Source organism: Aspergillus oryzae, chromosome 4 (genome assembly GCF_000184455.2).
Source record: "Aspergillus oryzae RIB40 DNA, chromosome 4".
NCBI lineage: Eukaryota > Fungi > Ascomycota > Eurotiomycetes > Eurotiales > Aspergillaceae > Aspergillus > Aspergillus oryzae.
In genome coordinates this window covers 2,824,299-2,845,923 of record NC_036438.1, presented here as the reverse complement: position 1 = coordinate 2,845,923, position 21,625 = coordinate 2,824,299, and the positions used below count along the sequence as shown (strand labels likewise).

The following is a 21,625-nucleotide window of genomic DNA, read 5'->3' as shown; positions in this document are numbered from 1 at the left end:
GACATCGTAGTGATTTGAACCGAATGGTCTTTTGCCTAGAGGCACCTGTTTAATGTGACATGCTTTACGACAGCAGAAATCGGGAAACTGTTAGACGGTGACCGGAAAGAGTTGGATTGGATTTTCAATGTATAAAATGGTATGGAATTTTGATCTAGACTTGACACCTGGGAGGCCTTTTCTTTGCGCTTTTGGTTTGGTCTTTGGTTTGGTTCTTCAATGGTGATCTGGGGTGGTCGTGGTTTTTCTATTCTTCATTCTTGGTTCTAGCCTCAAGCCTTCGCATCATTACTATCCTGTCTTACTATGTTAATATTAACACCGCTTCGGCAAGTCACCATTGACTTGAAATCAGCTCTATATCGTTTCTTGTTCCTATTCTATTTGAATTATCAGGGCTAGTAGACCGCTTCTCACATCCTCTATTTCTGTATGGAGACCAGTATTATTATACGATATGTATCACCAGGTATCCTACAACTCCAGGTATAATGTCTTGGTCTGATTGATAATGAAGCAGCCTGGTCCTACAATCAATCTTAAAATATACGAGCGTCAACCGGGAGAGGCTGGCCCTTATGAAGCTAATCTGTACAGCACTAACCGTTCAGCCCATATGAATGCACATGCAAATGTGAAAACTTGATATTTCATTGCTCATTACGGTTTTCAGTGCCTTAGTAGTCCCTTATCACGGCCACCATTTCGTCTAACCGGGCTACTTCTCCCAGCAAGAGTGCCTCTTTCGCCCTCCATTGTCCGAGTAGGGTTAGTTCTGCTTCAGACAGGTATCGCTCCTCATTGCCCTTAACATCGCTTCGCTCTGTCTTCTCAAGAAATTCTTTCAGCCGACTCCGCTCGAACCGCAGGCGCTGCAAACATCGAGACATTGCCTTGTACGTATCCTCCAAGACACTATTACCGACGCGATCGGGGTCGTAGAACCAGAGAAAAATAGTTTTTGAAGGCTGTCGCAGTGCGTCTCGCGGCACTTCTTGTAAGTCGACGAATCCGCCAGTCTGCATGCTGGCGAGAACCTGGCGTAGGTCTTTGAATGGAAGAAGGCTGATTTCCTGTAGACGTTTCTCATCTAGTTTGCCCTTGTCATGGAGTACACGGACAACCCGTAATGCAACATCGCCATATCTCGCTTCGATAATACGTTCCAATTCAAGATGACGAAGTTTGCGTGCCAAGTGGCGGAACTCGACAGTCCAGGTAATTAGACCCGAAACCATACGTTTGGAGGTGAGGCTATAAGGTGGTTGAGCTAGAAGGCAGAGATGCTGGTCGACTTCGTAGGTACGATTTCCATCTGATTGCCCCCCGTTGGTCCCATCATGGGCTGCACCGTTCGTGGTTTCTTCCAACGGTCGCTTGCCGCGCCTGTTTATAGGCTGAGAGACCTCCATGGGACCAACTGATCCTGCTAGGTCCAGAAACAGGTCGACATCCTCTACCACTGCTCTTAGAGGAACTGGCACAGAATAATGTTCGCCCTCCTCTCCCTCGCGAGGGATTTCAGTGGTATCTCGACATTTCGCTGTCTGGTATTCGATACGTCGTAGGAGACTTTCGTAAACTTCGGCTGTCACGGGAGAGGAGTCCCGCTCTGCAAGTTCCAAAAAACGGCGGTTCCGGAGAGCGACGTCCAATTTCTCATAATTTATGCGTACAGTGATGCCGGACTAAGCACCGTTCCATCAGTTTCTCCTTTGAAAGAACAACCGCCGGAACGGGGACCTGAAAGCTTAAGGAAAGGGAAGACCTACCTCCATAGGTATTGTATCTTCACCAAAGTCATCGTCTGACCACTCGTTTTCTTCTCCACCGTCCTCATCCTCATCGACAGCAGCATAGTCAACTCGCGCCTTTTTATTAGATGCCTCGGTAGCTCCAGTGGTATGCCTTCGTTTAGCTCCTCGGGGCACTCCATTAAACATCAACCCACGAGTGAGGTCTCCGTCCAACCGTTCTTTGAGCAATTCGAGCGTCCCCTCGGTAACTGCTTCGTCTAGTTTTTTTCCCTTAAGGGCTTTAATGTCTGGTCTTGACTTAATTGTGCGCTCGGCATCCAAAGCGTTGTCAGCATAGCTTTGGAATTGAGCATCCCTGACACGTAGTATGTAACCATGTCCTGCCAATGCTTTCAAAGTCGGGTGAAGAAGAGCTGGACGTTCACTAGAAGTATAATCACTATTGAGCCCATTCGGTCGGCCTTCAGTTTCCCTATGTTCCTCAGTTTCCTGGCGTGCTTCCTCTCCGTGGTACTCTTCAGTTTCATGGATTCCACCACGCTCCTCACTAGCTCTATTCACGTCGGAGTTCGAAGGTCTCAGAGCCGGAAGGGTTTCGAGATAGCCAACTTGCGCATGGCCAAGAAACATGATGGTCGACATAACAGTGGCGGCATATTTTCCCAATCGATGTTCTATAAGCTCCAAGATCTTCCCGGATCGGACAAGATAGTATGCGGATTGCATGTTGGGTTCGTAGTACGTAATGCCGTCATCATAGGACGTGTAGTGGTAGACAAGGTGTTGCTGAATCATAGCAGCGAGGCCATGACGAAGCTGGGCGTTGGAGAGACGGGAGTAGAATTTCAGCCGGGAAAAGGAAAGTCGATCATAGCGATTTAATGTCGAGAAAATGCGCTGTGTCCGCGAGGTAGATTAGAGTCAGCCACATCATGCTTTTCGCTCCGCATCAAGATTCCGGGCATGGGTTGAAAAGTAGTCGATGGGTGTCCAAATCCAAACATACCGCAAACAGTTCCCCAAAGTTATCTTCGACAAGGAGCGTACAGAGCTCTCCAGCATACTGCCATTCATCAGGTTAACGCGTGAGACTCATGTAGATGGAACAGTCGCATACTTGGGAAGTCATATTAGCTTAAGACTTCTAGAGAATTTGCCAGCTTCAATTCTCTAGAAGGAAACAGCGGTCACCGCGGGATATTCATAGGGAATTAGTATCGACCAACTAATAGATAACGGAAGCGCAAACTGGTTGCAGAGCAATCGACACAAGCTACCTTTTCCCCCTCTTTGTCCTACTTTTTTTTTCTCTTATCGCAATGCTTTTGCCGGGGCTCACGTGCAGCCATGCATCATGTGACATCAGCTGACACGGAGGAGGAGGAAAAGCCGGTTCCGCCCGCACTCGCCATTCTAGCCAATCAGAGAGAAAGTAATCAAGGCTCCGGCATCTTGAAGCTTTTCAGACATCGTTTCCAACCCGCCCAACGACAGTCAGAAGCACTCTTCTGCTCTCCCTTTCACTCCACCCCCCCAATTGCTGTCGAGCTCCTCGGCTTCCTATCTTCCTCCTCACATATTTTATATTCCGCACATGCGATAATGCTGTCGCGGTCTACTTTCAGCCGAAATGCGCCCCGTGCGGTCCAGAAGCAGTGCTCTGCTGCCGGCATCAACAGCCGTCGAAGCATGGCCTCTGCTGCGACCCCAGGCCTCCAGTACGATGTCACCGAGGCTGCTGGCGTGAAGCTCGCCAATAGAGAAGTAGCCGGTCCTACAGCAACCCTGGCGTTGGTTGCAAAGGCCGGCCCCCGTTACCAGCCATTCCCTGGGTTCTCCGATGCTCTCGAACAATTTGCCTTCAAGGTTAGCTCCTACTCTCAATGCCCATTTTTACTGGCTTCGCATCACTATGCGAGATGGGATTTGACAAGATTTTGATCAATTGATAGTCCACACTCAAACGGTCGGCGTTGCGGATCAACCGGGAGGTTGAACTGCTCGGCGGTGAAGTTTCTTCGACACACTCGCGTGAAAATGTTGTCCTCAAGGCCAAGTTCCTCTCGAACGATCTTCCTTACTTTGCCGAACTTCTCGCAGAGGTTGCTTCTCAGTCGAAGTTTGCAGGTATGTCGACAAAGTGGTCATGTCAGCTTCGATAGATGGGCTAACCAGGTTCACCAGCCCACGAATTGAATGAGGTCGTCATCAAGCACCTCAAACTCAGACAACAAGCCCTTGCCGCCAATCCTGAGCAGCAGGCTGTCGATGCTGCCCACTCCCTGGCTTTCCACCGTGGCCTGGGGGAGAGCATCACCCCTTCCACCACTACTCCTATTGAGAAATACCTTTCGGCTGAAGCCCTCGCCGAGTTCGCCCAGCAGGCTTATGCCAAGTCCAACATTGCGCTTGTAGGCAGTGGCTCAAACTCTGCTGAACTGTCCAAGTGGGTTGGCCAGTTCTTCAAGGAACTCCCCAGCTCTGGCAGCTCCAGTCAGTACCAGCTCCGTCCCGGCGCCACTTCCAAGTACCATGGCGGTGAGCAGCGTGTCTCTTCCAAAGCCGGCAACGCTGTTGTCATTGCATTCCCTGGCTCCGCTGCTTTCGGCACCTCTGGCCACAAGCCTGAAGCTTCTGTTCTTGCTGCCCTCCTTGGTGGTGAGTCCACTATCAAGTGGACTCCTGGCTTCTCCCTCCTGGCTCAGGCTACTCAGGGCTTCTCCCAGGTCCGTGCCTCTACCAAGAGCCACACCTACTCTGATGCTGGCCTCTTCACTATTTCGCTTTCTGGTAAGGCCGATCATGTTGCTTCAGCCAGCAAGAATGCTGTGGATGCCCTCAAGAAGGTTGCCGCCGGCGAAGTTGCTAGCGAAGACATCAAAAAGGCAATCGCTCTGGCGAAGTTCCGTGCTCTTGAGTCGGCTCAGAGCCTCGAGACCGGCCTTGAGGCCACTGGCTCTGCTCTTCTCAGCGGCGGCAAGCCTTACCAGATCGGCGAAATCGCTCAAAGCATCGACGCCGTTACGGAGGCCCAGGTTACGGATGTAAGTACATCATATTTATTCTGCGTTGGTATCTTTGAAAACAGGAAGATAGCTGATTCTATTTCACAGGCCGCAAAGAACTTCCTCTCTGACAAGGCCTCCGTCGCCTCCGTTGGAGACCTCTTCCAGCTCCCTTACGGCGAGGACCTTGGTCTGACCGTTTAAAGTGTATACAATACATATTAGACTGTCTTTGCAAAAAAGCGTCACCCCCTTCTCATGTGTCTAGATCAGTCTTCGCAGATATTTTCTTTGTGACGTGGTTGTAGTTGTGTGACTGTAATACAATTGTACCTTATCCAATACTCTTCACATTGCGGTGTAGTATGGGTTTATGTGCTCTATTCCGGATTCTAGAGTTATCCTCTCATGTGTTTAATGGGGCATATTTTACGTCCTTGGGCTGCCGTGGCGGTGTTTGACTTCATCGTAATGATATGGAAAGCTACGGAAATCAATATAAACCTAAAACATACAGTCGATTATCTATCGTGCCGATATTTAGGGAGTACATACATAGAGATGGGCATTCTAGGCAATACTAGTAGAACTAGATCACAATTTAACCATTGAAAAGACATCCTCCCCGTCAATGTAATAGTAGTAGTGCATCCATACATCGGGTGGTGCTTATTCCCTACTCTGCGAGCGGTCAGTTAACTACTAGCATAAGGGTCGAATGGGGTACAATTCACTTACAACAGGGGATCACACCATCATGGTAGCTGGTATTACCTTCTAATTGGGTACTCATAACATCCTTTATTACCATCATCAAATATTTACAACGCGAAACTTCGGGATTTCCCTGGTTGGGCGAAGTAGACTACTGCATAACTGGTGATCTTCGGCTTCAACTCGAAAACACCATAAACATAGAATATACATATGCGAAAGATTAGAAATCGATTGAGAACCCTTTGGAGGCGGAACTACCACATCAGTGCGGATTACTACCCATAGACATTATTATAGACGGAAATATGAACCCCAAATAGCACGGGCCCAAAGTTCACTACTCAGTTATCCACGCATGTGATTGATGGTAATTCCACCCGATCCGTGTTTAAATCGGAGACTCAATTGCCCAGTCACTCCCGAGCCGTGCATAGTAGAAGGGTATCTCAAACCTTCACTAGTGCTTAGCGGTGACTTGATCGCCCGTCAGTTTTTCGACTGCTTCCTTGGCCCTATTCGGTACGACAGAGACCCATGGGTTAGCCAAACTCCGCTCCTCGGCTATCACATGAAGATCGGGGACATGGTAACCAGAAAACCAGTGCTTTCGGGGCACGGTAACCTTGGCCCGAAAAGTACACCCAGTCCTAAACACCCAGGGGTATGGTCAACTCACATGTCACCAAGAGCCACCATGCAGACTGTCTGCCAGATTCCTAGGCCTATACGGGGAGTAACTCCACGGTAAAGACCCTTAAGACCGTTGGTCTCGTAGATGTACTTGAAGGTTTTGCCAACGGTCAAGTTCTTAGGCCGGTTGGGGTCGTCCTTCTTACTCTGCATCTCCACGCGAATGACTTCAATAGGCTGGTTCCAAGCAGAGAGACCACCACCGAGGCCGGAGGCTAAGACCTTCTCCATCGCACTCAGTTTTTGTCCTTCATCCTTGTTGGTCACCTTGCGAATTGCTGATTCTGCGAGACGAGAAAGACCGAAACGAGAGCCCCAGTTCGTAGTTTGACGGATAGCGACCGCATTCACACCGCGGTTGATACCACGGATGCCTTCCTTGCGGTAGATGTCCATGAATGTCGCGAAGGTGCTTGGAGGCTTTACACCCTGGGCAGCCATCTTGTGCTTGGTAATCTCGACCGTCTTCATACAGGTGCAGAAGCCCATAGTGGCATATGCCTGGGCAATACCACCCGCCATACCTCCTGAGATACCAGCGAGGAAGTCTGGCGCGCCGAGCACCTTGGCACGGAATTCTGCCTCGGACGCGACGAAAAGGAGGACAGCGCCTTTGGTGGAGGCCTCAATCCAGGCCCACGGAATGAGACCTTGATAATCTGCACAGACATCCCATGTCAGAGACTGCAGTCACGCTACTCGGATAGCGGACAAGAAGGCTACTTACAACCGAGGATCCCGCCACGACCCCATATCCGACCCATAGCGCTGGCGAAACTGTCGCCTCGATTGGCGGCCATGGTCGTCTTGATCACTTCCAGCGGCTAAACTATACATTAGCAGAAGATCACCGGATTTTGTTGGGTATACCAAAAATATGATACCTGTCCCAAAGTGGTGACCCTAGTAATTATGTCAGTACTCAAGACGTCTCCCTTTTCACCTTCATGGTGGACATAGACTGTAGGCCGCATTACTTACTCGAACATATTCAATCCTGCACCAACTGCACAAAGACTATCAGAACCATGGCATTCTCTATAATGCTGGGCGATACCTACGCAGCAGATTGCTAAACTTGACGGGCTTCTTCTCGAGCTTACGGCCGGCAGGGGCCATCTCAGCTGTAGTAGTAGACATCTCTAACCTTGGGAAGCGCTGAAAGGGGCCCTGACCAAGGGATGCTGGGGGCTTCGTCGCCTAAGGGATCAGAAGAAGTCGGTTGTTGTTTGCAATGGAGAAGTCAAGGGGGGACGATCGCTTTCAATCGAACTCCAAACGCTCGGAATAGTCCTTGAAAGGTGTACACTGGAGGACCGGGGAGGGGGCGATCTAAATAGCCGATAAAGTAGAGATGGAAGGAGAAGCAGTGATAGCCAAACAGAACAGGAAAGATTGGAAATATAAAGTCTACGAGGATGGATTACCCGGAGTACGTACTCCAAGTTTAACTAGGTGCTAGGCCCGACTAGGCACTCGACGGCCTAAGGCCAGTTGCCGTTCCCCCTCAAACCGCAAAAACAAAACCGACGTCGGGGACATTGGGGAGGCACTAAACCTAATTGGTGTCTTTCTAGCCTGAGTCCTGGCACTAGGCCCAGTGTGGTCCGGCGGTGTAATTGGCCTCAGTTGAGCCAACGGAGCAAATCGGGTGCCCCCCAACATTACCGCAATACAGAAATGGTTGAGCTGTCCCGATCCTTGTCTCAAATTCCTCTCAACCTCCCAGGTTCATGCCCCAGATACCTCTCAAGATGTAAACAAATACCCACGGGCATCTCACTACTCGTATTTACTACAGGTTGTACCAATTGTATGTGTATCGGCTTTAGGAAACAAAAATATCAGCATGCTGGGCTCTATATATTATTTGTTCTCTCTCCCAGGTAGGGTGAAAGATACCCATATTCTTAGCACTGATTAGTAAACTTGTACTTTTTTTACCTTGGATGTAATTTTCATTCTCCTATTCTAGGGAAGCTTCATGACCGAAATACTCCGTACTCCCGGTAGTATTAGCACCAAGTTACCTACAGTTCAGTACATACCTGGGCACCTATTCATGTGATAGACATCAGCTGTGAGATCATTACGCTGCAAGTGCGTAGAGTCCGTGTCAGATGATAAACCCCGGAAATCACAAGATAGATGAAGGGAACTGCACTCATGCACATACATGCACACTGTAAGTTGGTACTGTACCTGCGCATTGGCGGCTGCTTACCAGTATTACCGGTTACTTGACAATATTCTTTTCTTCACATCCCTTCCTTCTCTTTCTTGGTCCCTGGTATTGTCTTCCCTCTATAGAAAGAAATGGATCTAACACTAGAGTGGTCTGTTTCTAAATTGTAGAGGTAATTGTTTTCATCAAGCAAAAACTGGGACAAAGAAGCCATCTAGTCAAAAGATCGACATAATATTGGTGCGCTGTTACAAGGCCCGCCTGGGCCAGGTCCTATCATACATTAATCAAACTAACCACAGCACTCGTCGCATCCTAGTCTAATAAAATAGTAAGGGAAAAATACAAAATGGTGTGCTTAATCATAAAACCTCCTCCAGGGTCTCGCGTCATTCAACGAATTTACAGCTTGGCACCGACAAGCTTGGCGTAAGCCTCCGTGCTGAAGGACTTGGGGCGCTCAATGGGGGCACCAAGGGCGCGGTCAATGATCAGCTGAGGCAGAACACCTAGAGCACGAGAGACACCGAACAGGACGGTGTAATAGTTGGCCTCAGTCAGGCCATAGTACTGAAGAAGGACACCAGAGTGCTGAAGATAGATCAGCATTTGTTGGCTTGTAATCGAATGATTTAAAAATGTGCAATAGACTTACAGCATCAACATTGGGGAAGGGGTTCTTGGTCTTGCCATGCTCAGTCAGCACGCCAGGAGCAATCTTGTAGACCTGGCTGACGAGATTGAACATTTGGTCATCAGGGAGCTTGCGAAGTGCAAACTCGCGCTGAGAAACGTAACGAGGATCAGTCTTACGCAGGACAGCGTGACCGTATCCGGGAACAACCTGGCCAGCGTTGAGAGTGGACCACAAGTAGTCCTTGATGGCCTGGTCACTGAGGTCGTTACCAATGGCAGCCTTCATCTTTGTGAGCCAGTTAAGCACTTCCTGGTTTGCCCTGTTGAAGTTAATGTGTTAGCTGGATTGACTCTACCATCCTTTCGTTTACATTCATTTCTCGCTCGTGGGCCTTTTGATGAGGGATAAACATACAATCCGTGAAGGGGGCCAGCCAATCCGTTCAGACCAGCAGACAAAGACAGCATAGGGGAGCTCAGAGCACTACCAACAAGGTGGGTGGTGTGAGCGCTGACGTTTCCACCCTCATGGTCAGAGTGGATGGTCAGGTACAAACGCATGAGCTCAACGAAGTCATTGTTGTTACCAAAGCCGAGCTGGTTGGCCAAGTTGTAGGAGTAATCCTTGTCCTTCTGGATAGGAGCGACCTTGCCGTCCTTGAAGACGTTGCGGTAAATCTTCGCGGCGATAGTAGGAAGCTTGGCAATGAGGTCCATGGAATCCTCGAAGGTGTAGTTCCAGTAGTCCTTCTTGTTGATACCTTTAGCGTAGGCCTTGGCGAAAGCGGACTCGTGCTCAAGGGCAGTGACAGCCAGAGAGAACTGAGCCATGGGGTGAAGAGTGCTGGGACAGCGGTCAATGAGCTCCTCGATGAATTTGGGGAGGTCAGAACGAGCAGCCCACTCGGCAGACAGATCGCGAACCTGCTGCTCAGAGGGAATTTCGCCGGTCAACAGCAGCCAGAAGAGACCTACGGTATATTAGCAGGATGTACCAACCGTCTTCTAGGGGATTAGTTGTACCTTCGGGAAGAGGCTCCTCGCCACCGGGAGCCTTGGGTAACAGCTTCTGGCATTCGGGGATCTATGTAACCATGAGTATGTGATGATCCCGACAAGAAACAGTGAGATAATACATACGGTGTATCCACGGAAACGGATACCTTCTTCGGAATCCAAAACAGAACCCTGAACTACAATTAGCAAATCCTCATCGGCAGCTGGTTGGTTCCGTTGCGTCATGACATACTTCCCACACGAGGCACTTCACACCACGAGCACCGCCGTAGGCCTGGTCGAGGGTGACCTCGCCGATGACCTTGTTGCCATAGTCCCTACGAGTGTTGATTGGCGTGGTTAGCAAATGGACTGATGGTCAAGGTATTATTCGCATGTCGTGCATACTTCCTGAGCTTCTTGACCTTCTCAATCTCGCCAGGGAGATTGTCGGCGAATGTCTCCTTCAAGGACTGCATAGTTCGAAATCATGCCAGTTAGACAAGTCAAGAAGCAGGAGCAATCTAGACGATACGACGAACCTTGGCCTTGCCGGTAGAGTAGCAGCGCAAACCATTGAAGGCAACGGACTGCACGACCGGCTTACCGGCGAGAGAGGTGGATCGAAGAACAGAAGTTCCGATTCTCAAGGAAGAAGCCATGTCGAATCAAACAACCTTTATTGAGCGGCTGAGTATAATTGAAGAATGGAGAGGGTCTGGGTATATCGAGATAGTGACAGAGAGAAAAGAAGAAAAGATGCTGAGGTCTCGGGAGAAGCTCTTTTTTTTTTTTCCATATGACCGTAACGGTACAGCCGGTACATGGGCGGTACAGTAAAGGTCGGCAACGAGGCAAGGCAATGGCGGGATTCCGTACTGTACCGTAATGCTATGCCCAGGGAGGTGGCCCGGTCTCCCGAATTCTTTCCATCGGCGACGTAAGGTGTCTGTGATCCCTTGCCCGCCAGATTCCGTTACGCGGGACGGAGTACCGGAGTAATTAATTACCTAGGTAGAACAGCTCGCTCTCTTGTTTATTTTCCTTTAGTTTCTTTCATTATTGCTATCATACTAGTACAACACCTCTCCGTAACAGACTTTACTGGCATGGACACCCTTGTCTTCCTTTGCCTCTAAGGTCTACACTATATGTTTATAATCTTATATTTTGTTTAATCTTTCTATTACAGACTACGTGGTCGCTCACCAGCAAACTGACGATCTCGGCACGCAATCCATCCGTAAACGGAGTATTCCACTTTTTAATTCGAAGTTCCCTTGGCTAGTGACGTCGGCCGCTACCCGAGTTTGGGTCGGACCCATCACTAAGGTAGCTGCTGTAGTACTCCGTACCGAGAGTCAGATAACCAATTGAGTACTGCCAGGTTATGAACAAGGTGTTGATTAATCATGTCAAATTATTTTGTTCAAAAACACAAAGTATGCGGCAAGTTCTGTTTTGCTATTGACAGTACTTCATGCTCTGTAGTGCACTTCTACCTTGATAGTTCTGTACTTTGCCACAGCAGGTTCTTCGGCTCTGTGGGCCTTCACCCAGAAGGACAACGCCTTAACTCAATTAGCAGTGCTTCTATTCTGTACTATATACGGAATACCACTTCCGACTCACTGGCCTAAGGTCAATGGTCATCATTAGGGCTTAGTAAGTAGACGTTTTGGGAACACCGATAGGCACGTGACATATATTTTGAGCCTTAGGCCCCCAGCTGAAGTAATTAAAGTGCAAGAGGTGCCGTGCCAGGTGAAATTGTGGGTTTACCAATTCAGGGTTAGCGCAACTTACGATTTTTCTCCTCACCTGACTGACTGCCCTTGTCTACTAAAAATCACTCCTTCCTTACTATTTCTTTCACAGCATCACTTTCACGTCAACCTTTATCTACTCCTTTTATTACATGTTTCGTTCTACATTGTAATCTATCACATCTGTCTCTCTTTTTGATTCACCTGACGACTTTCACCTTAGGACGTACCTTGTACACATACTCGCTCGCGAGTCGCAAAATTCCTGGACACCATCGCTTGGCTGTGTTCTAGCTGTAGGCGGAAGCCCCCCCTGGTCGCCAGAAGTCCGCTCGTGGAATTCTGTAGTGATACGACCAGAAGTCCGCTTAGGTACTTGTCAACGTTTTGAGATCCAAAAACACAGCAGACCTGCTATCACTAAGCATCACAATATCTTCTTGACCGCACTGGATCTCCCAGTAGAAACGACTCGTTGGCCCCTTGATACACCCAGTCGCCTATATCATATTATTTGAAGCGATAGGTTTTGTCAAAGAACTTTCTGGGAATATCTACCAACCATATCTCCGTACTGGAACCCAGCCCCTCTAATACATACTATCAACAATGTCGTCTGCTGTAGCAGAACTGGACAATTATCTCCAGTCTATGCTCGCCCTTAAGCCTCCTGGTGTCTCAGGCTCTAAGATCAACAGTATCACGTCGCTCTGCACCGCGAATGTTCAGGTATTGTGTCCCTTCTAGCTTGGATTGATAAGGGTTATCATAGAAGTGAATGGCAAGCTAACAGAAATTCTTCTTTTTGCAGAATGAATCCGTTCTTATCCAGAAGATCTATACACACTTCAAGAAGGCTCCGGGAACACACAAGTTGGGCGTACTCTATGTCGTAGACTCTGTAACTCGACAGTGGGTAGAAGCAGCGCGCAAGGCAGGTCAACCATCTGGTAGTGCCGCTCCTGATGGAACCTTCGCCGCTGGTGTTAACAGAGTGACCGAATTACTACCTGTCTTGATGACTGATATCATAAACAACGCTCCTGAGGATCAAAAGGTACGCTCTAGATGCAAGATGCATACAGTCATCAAACTACCATACAACCTGCGGGCATGCGTACGGTCTAATAAAAGCGGAGATTTGCGTTCAAATCCCGCTGTGGCCCGTATAAGACTTGATCTACGTATCTCCCGCTATATATCCCTCCCTTCCTGCATAGAGTCCGCCGTTTCTTTTCTAGGTGTTTATTCTGTCAATTTGTGGCGAATAGTTCAACTTACGTATCCGATGGTCTCTGCATATAGGAAAAAATCAGGAAGCTGGTTGATATTTGGGAGCGTGGATATACTTTCCCCGCCCCCATGCTTGCCTCATTCAAAGAAAAACTAAACGCACCCGCAGCTCACAGTAAGCTTGTTTCCCTCCCTTTCCATTTCATATGATATGGACGCCATTACCCCGTACCCCGAGTTGGTTGTATGACATAGGGAGCTGCCGGCGGCTCTTATAAACGTCAAGATAAGTGCAAACGGAATTCTGATATTGCTTCTATAGATGTTGAGTCCACCACACCTGAGGGTTCCCCAGCCCCAAATTATATCCCCCTGGGGGGTCCTCAGCAGTCGCAGTTACCGCTGTCATCTAATGGCGCAACCTCGACTACCCCTCAGTCGGCGCCAGATACCTCTAGTATATTGAAAGCCCTGGCTGATATGGCCAAACAAAACACAGCGGCTCCATCAGCGTCAGCAGCGCCGGCAGTAGCACCGCAGGCTAATCCTCTTGGTACTTTAACCCAGCAGAGTGCAGCTCCGCAGCCAGTGTCATCATCCGTAGACCAGGCATCACAACCCCAGAATGGGCAGGCTAGCGTAAACCCATTTACCGCTGGGGCTATGGCGACACCTTTCGCGGCCTTGAGTAATGTCGCTCAAAACACGGCATTGGTACAACCACAAAGCCAGAGTCAGACTCCGAACCCATTGACTGCGGCACAGAATCCACTGGCTGCGCTACTGCCGCAGGCAACTGCAGGCCCAGCTCAGCCCACTCCCGCTGTTACGACCGATGCGCTGCAACAGCAACTCCAGCTTTTACAGCTTCTGGCCGCGCAGGGTATTCCACAGGACCAGTGGGCCACCGCTCTGCAGATCCTCAGTCTGTCTAATGCCGCTAACATGGGCAACATGAATCCTACTCAGGCTGCCGGCTTTAATTTACCAGGTCAAAATGTCAATACCTGGGGTCGTCCCGATTCCCAATCACGTGAGTTTGATCGGGACCGTGAGCGGGACCGTGACTATATGCGCTCACCTCCAGGTCAGTATCGTCGCCGTTCCCGGTCCCCAGGCTGGGATAGACGTCGTGATGTGTCTCCTCCTCGTCGCCGTGATAGTCCTGTTTACGGTGAGTACCATGGCGACTCTCCCGGTCGTAGGGGTGGTGATCCCCGCGGTCGGCGTGGGAATGATTATCGTCAGCGCAGCCCTCCTGGGCGTAGACGTCGTACTCCGTCTCCTCGTAAGGACCCTACACTACCGCCACCCGGCCCCAAATTTATCGAGTGGGATTACTCTATTGGGCAAGGCAATATCAAAGGTTCGTCCCAGCTCGATCGCAAACATTTTCTTTTCGTACTCTCGACTAATTTCTTATGTAGTTCTGAGTCGAACCCTTTTCGTTGGTGGTGTCACGTGAGTCGATATCTATGTTTTTTCGTGTCTCGGATTCTAACAACTTAACAGGTCATCAGAGGCTCACTTGCGCTCTCTATTCGGCAAGTTTGGCATCGTCCAGACTTGCATTGTCAACATAGACAAACGCCATGCTTTCATCAAGATGATCAGCCGCCAGGATGCTGTGCTTGCCCGTGAAGGTATGGAATCTTATAAGTCTGGAGACATGCAACTTAGAGTAAGTACGCCTTCCCATACTTAGTGATATTGCCTAATCAGTCTCCAGACTCGATGGGGTGTCGGATTCGGACCGCGTGACTGTAGCGACTATCAGACAGGCATTAGTATAATTCCGGTTGAACGACTCACGGAGGCGGATCGGAAATGGATGCTCACTGCTGAATATGGCGGGACCGGAGGCAGACCCATCGAGAGCGGCATGGTTGTTGAAGAGCCAGATATCGAGATCGGTGCTGGAGTTTCATCCAAAGGTTTGTTTATATTACACTCGAACTGAAGAATACTCCAAACTAATTTGTTCTTGTAGCTATCAGCAGGCGGATTGCAACTGATACGGGGGGCAAACGGGGTCCAATTTCATCCCGCACACAGCAGGACCGCTTCCCCCGACCAGACCGGGACGGACCTTCGGCTAGAATGGGCCCTGGCGGCCATGGTGGCCAACCCGATCGAGATATCTCGAATGCAAACAATGTCGGCGTCCCTCCTGCTGTGCCCGGTTTTGGCTTTTCCTTTCCGGGTATGCCCATGTTCCCTCCAGGATTCATGATGGGAGGAGCACAAGCTGGAACATCTAGCGGGTCAGCACAGCCCCCACCCCCGGGTCAAGGGGGCAACTAAGTTCTTAATCAAGTTCGAACTGATAAAGCAAATATTGCTCCAGTGGAGACACGGTCTTTACTTCTTTCATTCCGCCTTTGTTTTGATACGAGCTTTATTTCTTATATTTCATTGTAAATCATATACGGAACATGGCGTTGGAACTCTCCCTCGAACCCTTCAGAAAGGCATATTTACATCAGCGCAAGTGATCTTCAACCGCTTGAGTGGGCAATCGGACATTGTGGGCATTGTCTTGTCCTTTTGCGTGTGTTGATACTTCTCAGATGATGCCATTGGCTTAAACTCGAATGTTTCCTTGAGAAAATGGTGATGCGTCGCTTTCTTTCTTGCCTTTTTTTTTTTCTCTTCCCGTTGAACTTGGGCGGCTTCGTGTGATTTCGTTTTCATCCGTATTTGAAAATCAGCAATGCAGTTGCATATCTGCTCGGTGCACTTCTTTTTCCCTTTCCATTTTCAATGATACGGTGTATGGCGATATGTTGGAGCATTCAATTCCTGTTTTAATTTAACCCGAATAAATTTGTTTAAAATAGTTCTCAAGGTACTTCAATTTGGAGGCTTTTCATGCCGTACCAGTACTTACAACCTCACTGGATTTACCACCAGAGAAAGGAATAAACACTGAAGAAAACTACAGTTTTACGCATTGCTCTGGCTATCGCTATTTCTATCCCACGATTTTAGAAATACTGTTTCGGCCACTACTTTTCAGATCGAGACTGATATAGTCTATTCTTGTGTACAGTATATACGGGACTCATACGTACATGCATACATACGTATTACCGAGACTAAGGATATTATTTCTATTGACACAATCCTAGATTTAGCAAGTTCATACGTGGTGGTGTCCATGATGAATTGAACCGTTTTTCTTTTTCTCTTCAGCAAGCCTCACCTACTCACACTCCACTTCGACTGTCAAGTGCCCCAATGTCGCCAAATCACCTTAACAGGCCTCCAGAGCAGGCCCAGGCAGTCTATTGCTTGACTCTCTCCGCATTGTAATAAATTAGGTACGTGCGGCACTGGAAGTCTTGAATGACTGTTCGAAGTCGGCAATGATATCGTCAATGTGCTCAGTACCGACGGAAATGCGGATAGCATCCTCAGTAACACCAGATTCAAGCCGTTCTTGCTCGGTCAGTTGCTCATGTGTCGTAGACCAAGGATGGATTGCAAGCGTTTTGGAATCTCCGACACTACCAGGTTGGTCAGCTAAGGCTGTAGCGATTCATAGTCACCAAGTGAGGGACGTACTTAGCTAGATTACTAATCAACTTAAACCCGTCAACGACCTGGCTTCCAGCAGCAGCACCTCCCTTGACACCGAAGGATAAGACACCGCCATACCCGCGCTTCAGATAGCGCTTAGCGGTCACATGGTTGGGATGATCCTCGAGGCCAGGATACGAAACCCAGCTCACATTGTCGTTTGTACGCAGCCAGTTCGCCAAAGCCAATGCATTACTTGCATGCCGTTCAGCACGCAAGCTAAGAGTCTCCAGACCAAGGATTAGCTGTTGCGCAGCAAATGGATTCAATGCTGACCCGAGATCCCGAAGGATCTCAACGCGGACACGGATTGCGAACGCCAGATTCCCGAAAGTTTCCCAGAACTTCAGGCCGTGGTAGCCTTCGGACGGCTCCACAAACTGCGGAAATCGAGCACCATGTTTACCCCAATCGAATTTGCCGCTATCTATCACGACACCACCGATCGTGGTACCGTGGCCACCAATCCATTTAGTTGCACTGTGCACGACGATATCGGCTCCATGTTCGATAGGGCGGCAGTAGTAGCCACCGGCTCCGAAAGTGTTATCAACCTAGTCCATTGTCAGCACTTGCGCCAACGAATCACAAAATGCATCTATACATACTACCAAGGGCACACCTTTCTCATGGGCAGCCTTAGCGATGGCCTCAATGTCAGGCACATTATATCGAGGGTTTCCAATCGTCTCGACATAAACAGCCTTGGTGCGGTCATCAATTGCCGCACCAATATCCTCTGGCTTGTCTCCTTGGACAAATTTGGTCGTAATCCCTAGCCGGGAGAAGAAAACTTTGAACTGGTTGTATGTGCCTCCGTACAAATTACTGGTCGAGACGATATTGTCACCTGAATGCGCAAGTGCTGAGATTGCCATGAACTGAGCCGCTTGGCCAGAAGAGGCTGCTACCGCTGCAACACCACCTTCGAGAGCTGCAATACGCTTCTCGAAGACATCGACTGTGGGCTGTAAGGAGTTAGCATGGTTAGCTCTTTTACCTTCTAGGGTCAACAAGCTTTCGTCACTTACGTTCATGATACGGCTATAGATATTGCCAAACTCTTTGAGGCCGAAGAGCCTGGCGCCATGTGCAGAATCATTGAATGTATAAGACTATAGATGTTAGTATCATTTAATGGACCACTATATGGAACCGAAATTGAAGAGAAAGGAGCGCCCAGGGGGGTAAACAGACTGTGGTCGCATAAATAGGCACAGCGCGAGCGTTGGTCGCCGGGTCAGGCTCCTGGCTTGACGTCCATTAATTAGTACTCAGAATCCGTATGAACTTGTTGGGGACTATGGGAATGAATATATATACCCAGCATGAAGCTGAAGAGTTTCAAAATGAGGTTGTCGTGACTCGGCCATTAGTGCTCCTGAATAAAACAGCCACTGTCTTTTCGTAGTAGTTGGATTGTATATCAAGGATGATGTTCCATGTAGAGTTACTACTCAAGGCTTTCAGGAGAGCCTGCAAGGTGGAAAGGATGACTACGTTGCTTTTATAAATACGTGCGGGGATAAAGTAGCAACAATAATGCGCAACTACGATGGCGTGATCGGTGGAGGGAGGGGGATCGAAAATAAGAAAAAGTAAAAAAAAAAAAAAGTATAAAGAGCATACCGATTCATTTATATGGCCGGGCAAAATATGAAGAAAACATTTACCTTTTTGCTGACCACAGTTTCTACTAGGAATATGGTGGTTCAATACTAAGCAAGGCTACATTTGTATCTTTGACACTTCCACATGTCCTGACTAGTATGTACCCATGCATACGTACGGCACAAACCCCCATACTCTATCCCAAGAATATGTGGGGAAAGGGATTGGTGTTCGTGTTTGTGCGAGCTTGACCCCAGGTCAACTCCGGAGAAAGAAAACTAACGTTCGGGACTTATAAGAATACTTACTTACTACTGGCACATACCTATACTTGTACCGTCTTGCCTAAAGAGGTAGCGGATTACCGAAGATAAGCATCATGCAGTTCCGCAGAAGACTTCCAGAGATGCAGCTTGATAAATTCGACTGTGAGAATCTTGATGTTTCAGTGACGCTGATTTACCACTGTTAGTGGAGGAGTAAACCGGTGGGCCAATAATTTAACGTGATCTGCCATAAATGGTGAGCACCACAGTTACTAACTCTAGATAATTGTAGATAATTGAGGCCATTGTAGGGCTAGTCACGTTATCCGCCCCATAAGTACACTAACTTACTGTATATGTACTAATCCTACACTATCGTCGTCGTAGTAGTTGGTAGTAGAAACTGCCACTGCTGAGTAGATCCCCCGTCACATTCAATCAGAATCTGCCAACAAACCAGTCTGGCATGCCTTCCTAAATTAGTATCTCATGAGATCATTGTCACCCACTCCCAAGCCAATCTTTCGTGTTCACGAGTGCGCGGCGAGGCGCTTGTCGTCATAGGCAGCCATATTGATGATCACAAGCTTCCACCAAACGAACCCCGAAGAATTCAGTCATGGAGGGATGACCCGCTTGTAATGTCGGTCAACTTCTTCTTCCTTGAATACCCAGGAACTTTTCACAGTCTCCTTCTTTTCATACAACAAGCGACCACATAAAGGAAGGGTAATTACTTTAGGCGTCAACCCGGAAATTGAGCCACTGACGCAGATTTTCACCTCAAGGTCGGCCAAAATAGCATCTTTACCAACTCGTCCCGCGCCGCCAGCTGAAAACTAGGGCAAGGAATATCCTGAGAGAGCATCGACGGCACAGTTTCCTTGCCGAAAAACGGCAAGAGATCTTCGAGAACAAGGTTTACCACATGCTCTTAAATCACAGGCCTTGCTAAATACTTTTTCCAACTTTCTATTCTCCTCAGATTCGCTAGATAACTAATCTTGACGGAACAGCTGTAGCGACGTCGTCAGGTATTGCGTTCCCGTTCTTATTTGGATTGCGTTGAGGACTACGAGAAAGGGCCAAAGAGGCTCACTACCTGCTGCCCGCGATGGCTCTGGATTTCCCCTGGATTTATCCTGTTCGGGTTGTTCAAGTGATTTTTGCAATTATCATTCTTGGTTTGACCGCATACAGTCAGTCACCTTCTTATCGCAGACATGGCAAGCTGAAAGGACACTGACTCCCAAGCAAAGTTGTCAGCGTGTACAATAATGACACCGTCAACTTCATGCTTTTCAATAGCATCTGGACGGCTTTCTTCGCCACTCCGTACCTCGCCCTTGCGCCTGTGCACTTTCCCCAAATCGCACATCGCTTCGTTATACCAGCCGTAGAAGCGATCACTATGATTTTCTGGTTTGCAGGCTTTATTGCGTTGGGTGTTCTGCTTCCTGCCCCTAGGTTCTGTCACTGGAGCGCTTGCAACTGTGCTCAGGCAGCCACGGTATTTGGGGCATTCGAGTGGTATGTCCTCCCTGGTTGAGAGAGACTCACCATGATATAAAGCCGCTGTAGTATTAGTTGCTAATATAAGGAATACAGGGCTTTGTTTGCGGTCACGACAGTAGTGGCTGTTATCGGAGCTTTGCGTACCAGGTCAAGCACTGGTACGAAGCCTGCCCCTCAAACCACTGCTCACGTTGGCGTCTAAGCGGAATAGTAGCGGTAGTGCCGTGAGCTACCTGTCAGCGATTAGGACCAGATTACGGATGATAATAAATTATGAAGCTCAATTGTTAAATGATACATCTTATGTGTTACGATATCTGCGCCAACCCCGGTTGATCCGATTCCAATAATAATAACGTCCATAATGGAAGAAGTGCCGAAAAATGGAGAAAGCCAAACGGAACCCGATGATTTATACGAGCAAGAAGTGGCTCCAGTGGCTTTGCGATAGTCCATCTTATTATGTCTTGCAACTTGATCAAGGCTCGCTTTTGAGTCCCGAGTTCTCACTGGTTTTGAGCGGATACCCCTTTTTTTTACTATTGTATATTGTCTATGTGTGGTCAATGTATCTCCATTTCACGGATTTATAGCTGGAGTTCAGAACTGACTAGACCTCAATTGTTCCCATGCCACCATTATCACATGTTCAAGTTTAATTATACAGTAGGTCGGGATCAGGAAAAGGTGATAAATCACTCATGTAGTGAGAGTTACCCGACGATGTAGTAAGATAGTTTGCTGGACTTGAGTACTAGCGGTCGTAGGCTCATAGTGCAGGAGATATTTACGGAGGAGGGGATTCTTTTCCTACCTCGGGAATGAAATACCGTAGCTGAGGGATGCAAACATTTAAAAGGCCAGACCATCCCCGGTACCCAGGAACGGACGTACCCGACGAAGATAAAAAAGATACCACCAGATATACTTATAAGTTACTCCGTACTCCGTACAGGACCTACTCCTTAAACGACTAAAAAATTAAGCATTTGTTAGTATGAGCATGAGTTGAAAGAACATGGCGAATTGGTGCCGGTTGTTACTTTCCCGCCACCACACGACCCAGAATTTCATCACTATCGTCACGGACTTACGAGAAAATTTTTTCCTCCGCCAAAAAATTCCCTACAAGGGCCCACTTCAAGATGGTCGCCGCCGCCAACGTTTCGTGCGGAGGCTCCCATCCGCGCGGGTGGAAAAGTTTTCAGCGGTCGAGTGGCACACAACAGTTCGATTAAAATAGGTATATCTATTTAGTCTTCCAATGGATTGAAAATGTTTCTCCTCCCTGCAGGTATTTTTCTTTCTTTTTGGTTAGAAGTTACCATTATCATTACCATTATTATCAGTGATTAGGGTTATCTATCTGCCTCTCCTTAGCCTATCTCACCGGCGTTGCATCCGTTGCACTGAGGTCTCCATTCTCTCCCCTCACTTTAATCATTTTTTTACATAACACTTTCTGGTCGTGCACACATAGTCGCTTGTTTCCCATCGCTGTCATTCGCCGTTCCCGTTATCTTCAGCACTCCTAAAGGAGTAGTTCTATGATAGCCGCCTACGACAAACCACTGTACAGTGTACCCCGTTCCTTTGGGTTGAGCACTAGTTTGCTCCACAGAGAATACATACTCCGTACTGGAAAGGCTCTGTCCGCTGGAGTGCA

At 48.4% G+C, this 21,625-nt stretch overlaps 6 protein-coding genes across 6 annotated transcripts; 2 read left to right on the top strand and 4 right to left on the bottom strand.

The window, feature by feature from the left end:
* Positions 1-677: 677 nt before the first annotated feature.
* AO090102000624 (putative DNA directed RNA polymerase III subunit Rpc82) lies at positions 678-2,886 on the bottom strand (the record flags this gene model as incomplete). The annotated part of the gene is made up of 4 exons (XM_001822719.1): positions 678-1,688; positions 1,773-2,654; positions 2,764-2,820; positions 2,875-2,886. The coding sequence occupies 4 exons, from the start codon at positions 2,884-2,886 to the stop codon at positions 678-680; spliced, it is 1,962 nt and encodes a 653-aa protein (XP_001822771.1).
* Positions 2,887-3,359: 473 nt separating this feature from the next.
* Positions 3,360-4,966, top strand: AO090102000625 (ubiquinol--cytochrome-c reductase subunit 2; the record flags this gene model as incomplete). The annotated part of the gene is made up of 4 exons (XM_001822720.3): positions 3,360-3,623; positions 3,710-3,884; positions 3,942-4,801; positions 4,871-4,966. 4 exons carry the CDS (start codon positions 3,360-3,362, stop codon positions 4,964-4,966), a joined length of 1,395 nt encoding a protein of 464 aa, XP_001822772.1.
* Positions 4,967-5,936: 970 nt separating this feature from the next.
* On the bottom strand, positions 5,937-7,309 carry AO090102000626 (putative mitochondrial DNA replication protein (Yhm2); the record flags this gene model as incomplete). Its single annotated transcript, XM_001822721.3, has 6 exons — positions 5,937-5,991; positions 6,156-6,828; positions 6,897-6,993; positions 7,054-7,072; positions 7,151-7,175; positions 7,231-7,309. 6 exons carry the CDS (start codon positions 7,307-7,309, stop codon positions 5,937-5,939), a joined length of 948 nt encoding a protein of 315 aa, XP_001822773.1.
* Positions 7,310-8,756: 1,447 nt separating this feature from the next.
* Positions 8,757-10,648, bottom strand: cit1 (citrate (Si)-synthase CIT1; the record flags this gene model as incomplete). Its single annotated transcript, XM_001822722.3, has 8 exons — positions 8,757-8,945; positions 9,010-9,310; positions 9,406-9,961; positions 10,014-10,074; positions 10,131-10,178; positions 10,240-10,324; positions 10,395-10,459; positions 10,529-10,648. 8 exons carry the CDS (start codon positions 10,646-10,648, stop codon positions 8,757-8,759), a joined length of 1,425 nt encoding a protein of 474 aa, XP_001822774.1.
* Positions 10,649-12,361: 1,713 nt separating this feature from the next.
* Positions 12,362-15,289, top strand: AO090102000629 (Nrd1 complex RNA-binding subunit; the record flags this gene model as incomplete). The annotated part of the gene is made up of 8 exons (XM_001822723.3): positions 12,362-12,481; positions 12,564-12,809; positions 13,058-13,160; positions 13,308-14,351; positions 14,413-14,446; positions 14,498-14,666; positions 14,715-14,919; positions 14,976-15,289. The coding sequence occupies 8 exons, from the start codon at positions 12,362-12,364 to the stop codon at positions 15,287-15,289; spliced, it is 2,235 nt and encodes a 744-aa protein (XP_001822775.1).
* A 1,015-nt stretch (positions 15,290-16,304) lies between these two features.
* AO090102000630 (O-acetylhomoserine aminocarboxypropyltransferase/cysteine synthase family protein) lies at positions 16,305-17,940 on the bottom strand (the record flags this gene model as incomplete). Its single annotated transcript, XM_001822724.3, has 6 exons — positions 16,305-16,494; positions 16,553-17,121; positions 17,176-17,535; positions 17,599-17,682; positions 17,765-17,819; positions 17,891-17,940. 6 exons carry the CDS (start codon positions 17,938-17,940, stop codon positions 16,305-16,307), a joined length of 1,308 nt encoding a protein of 435 aa, XP_001822776.1.
* Positions 17,941-21,625: the final 3,685 nt, after the last annotated feature.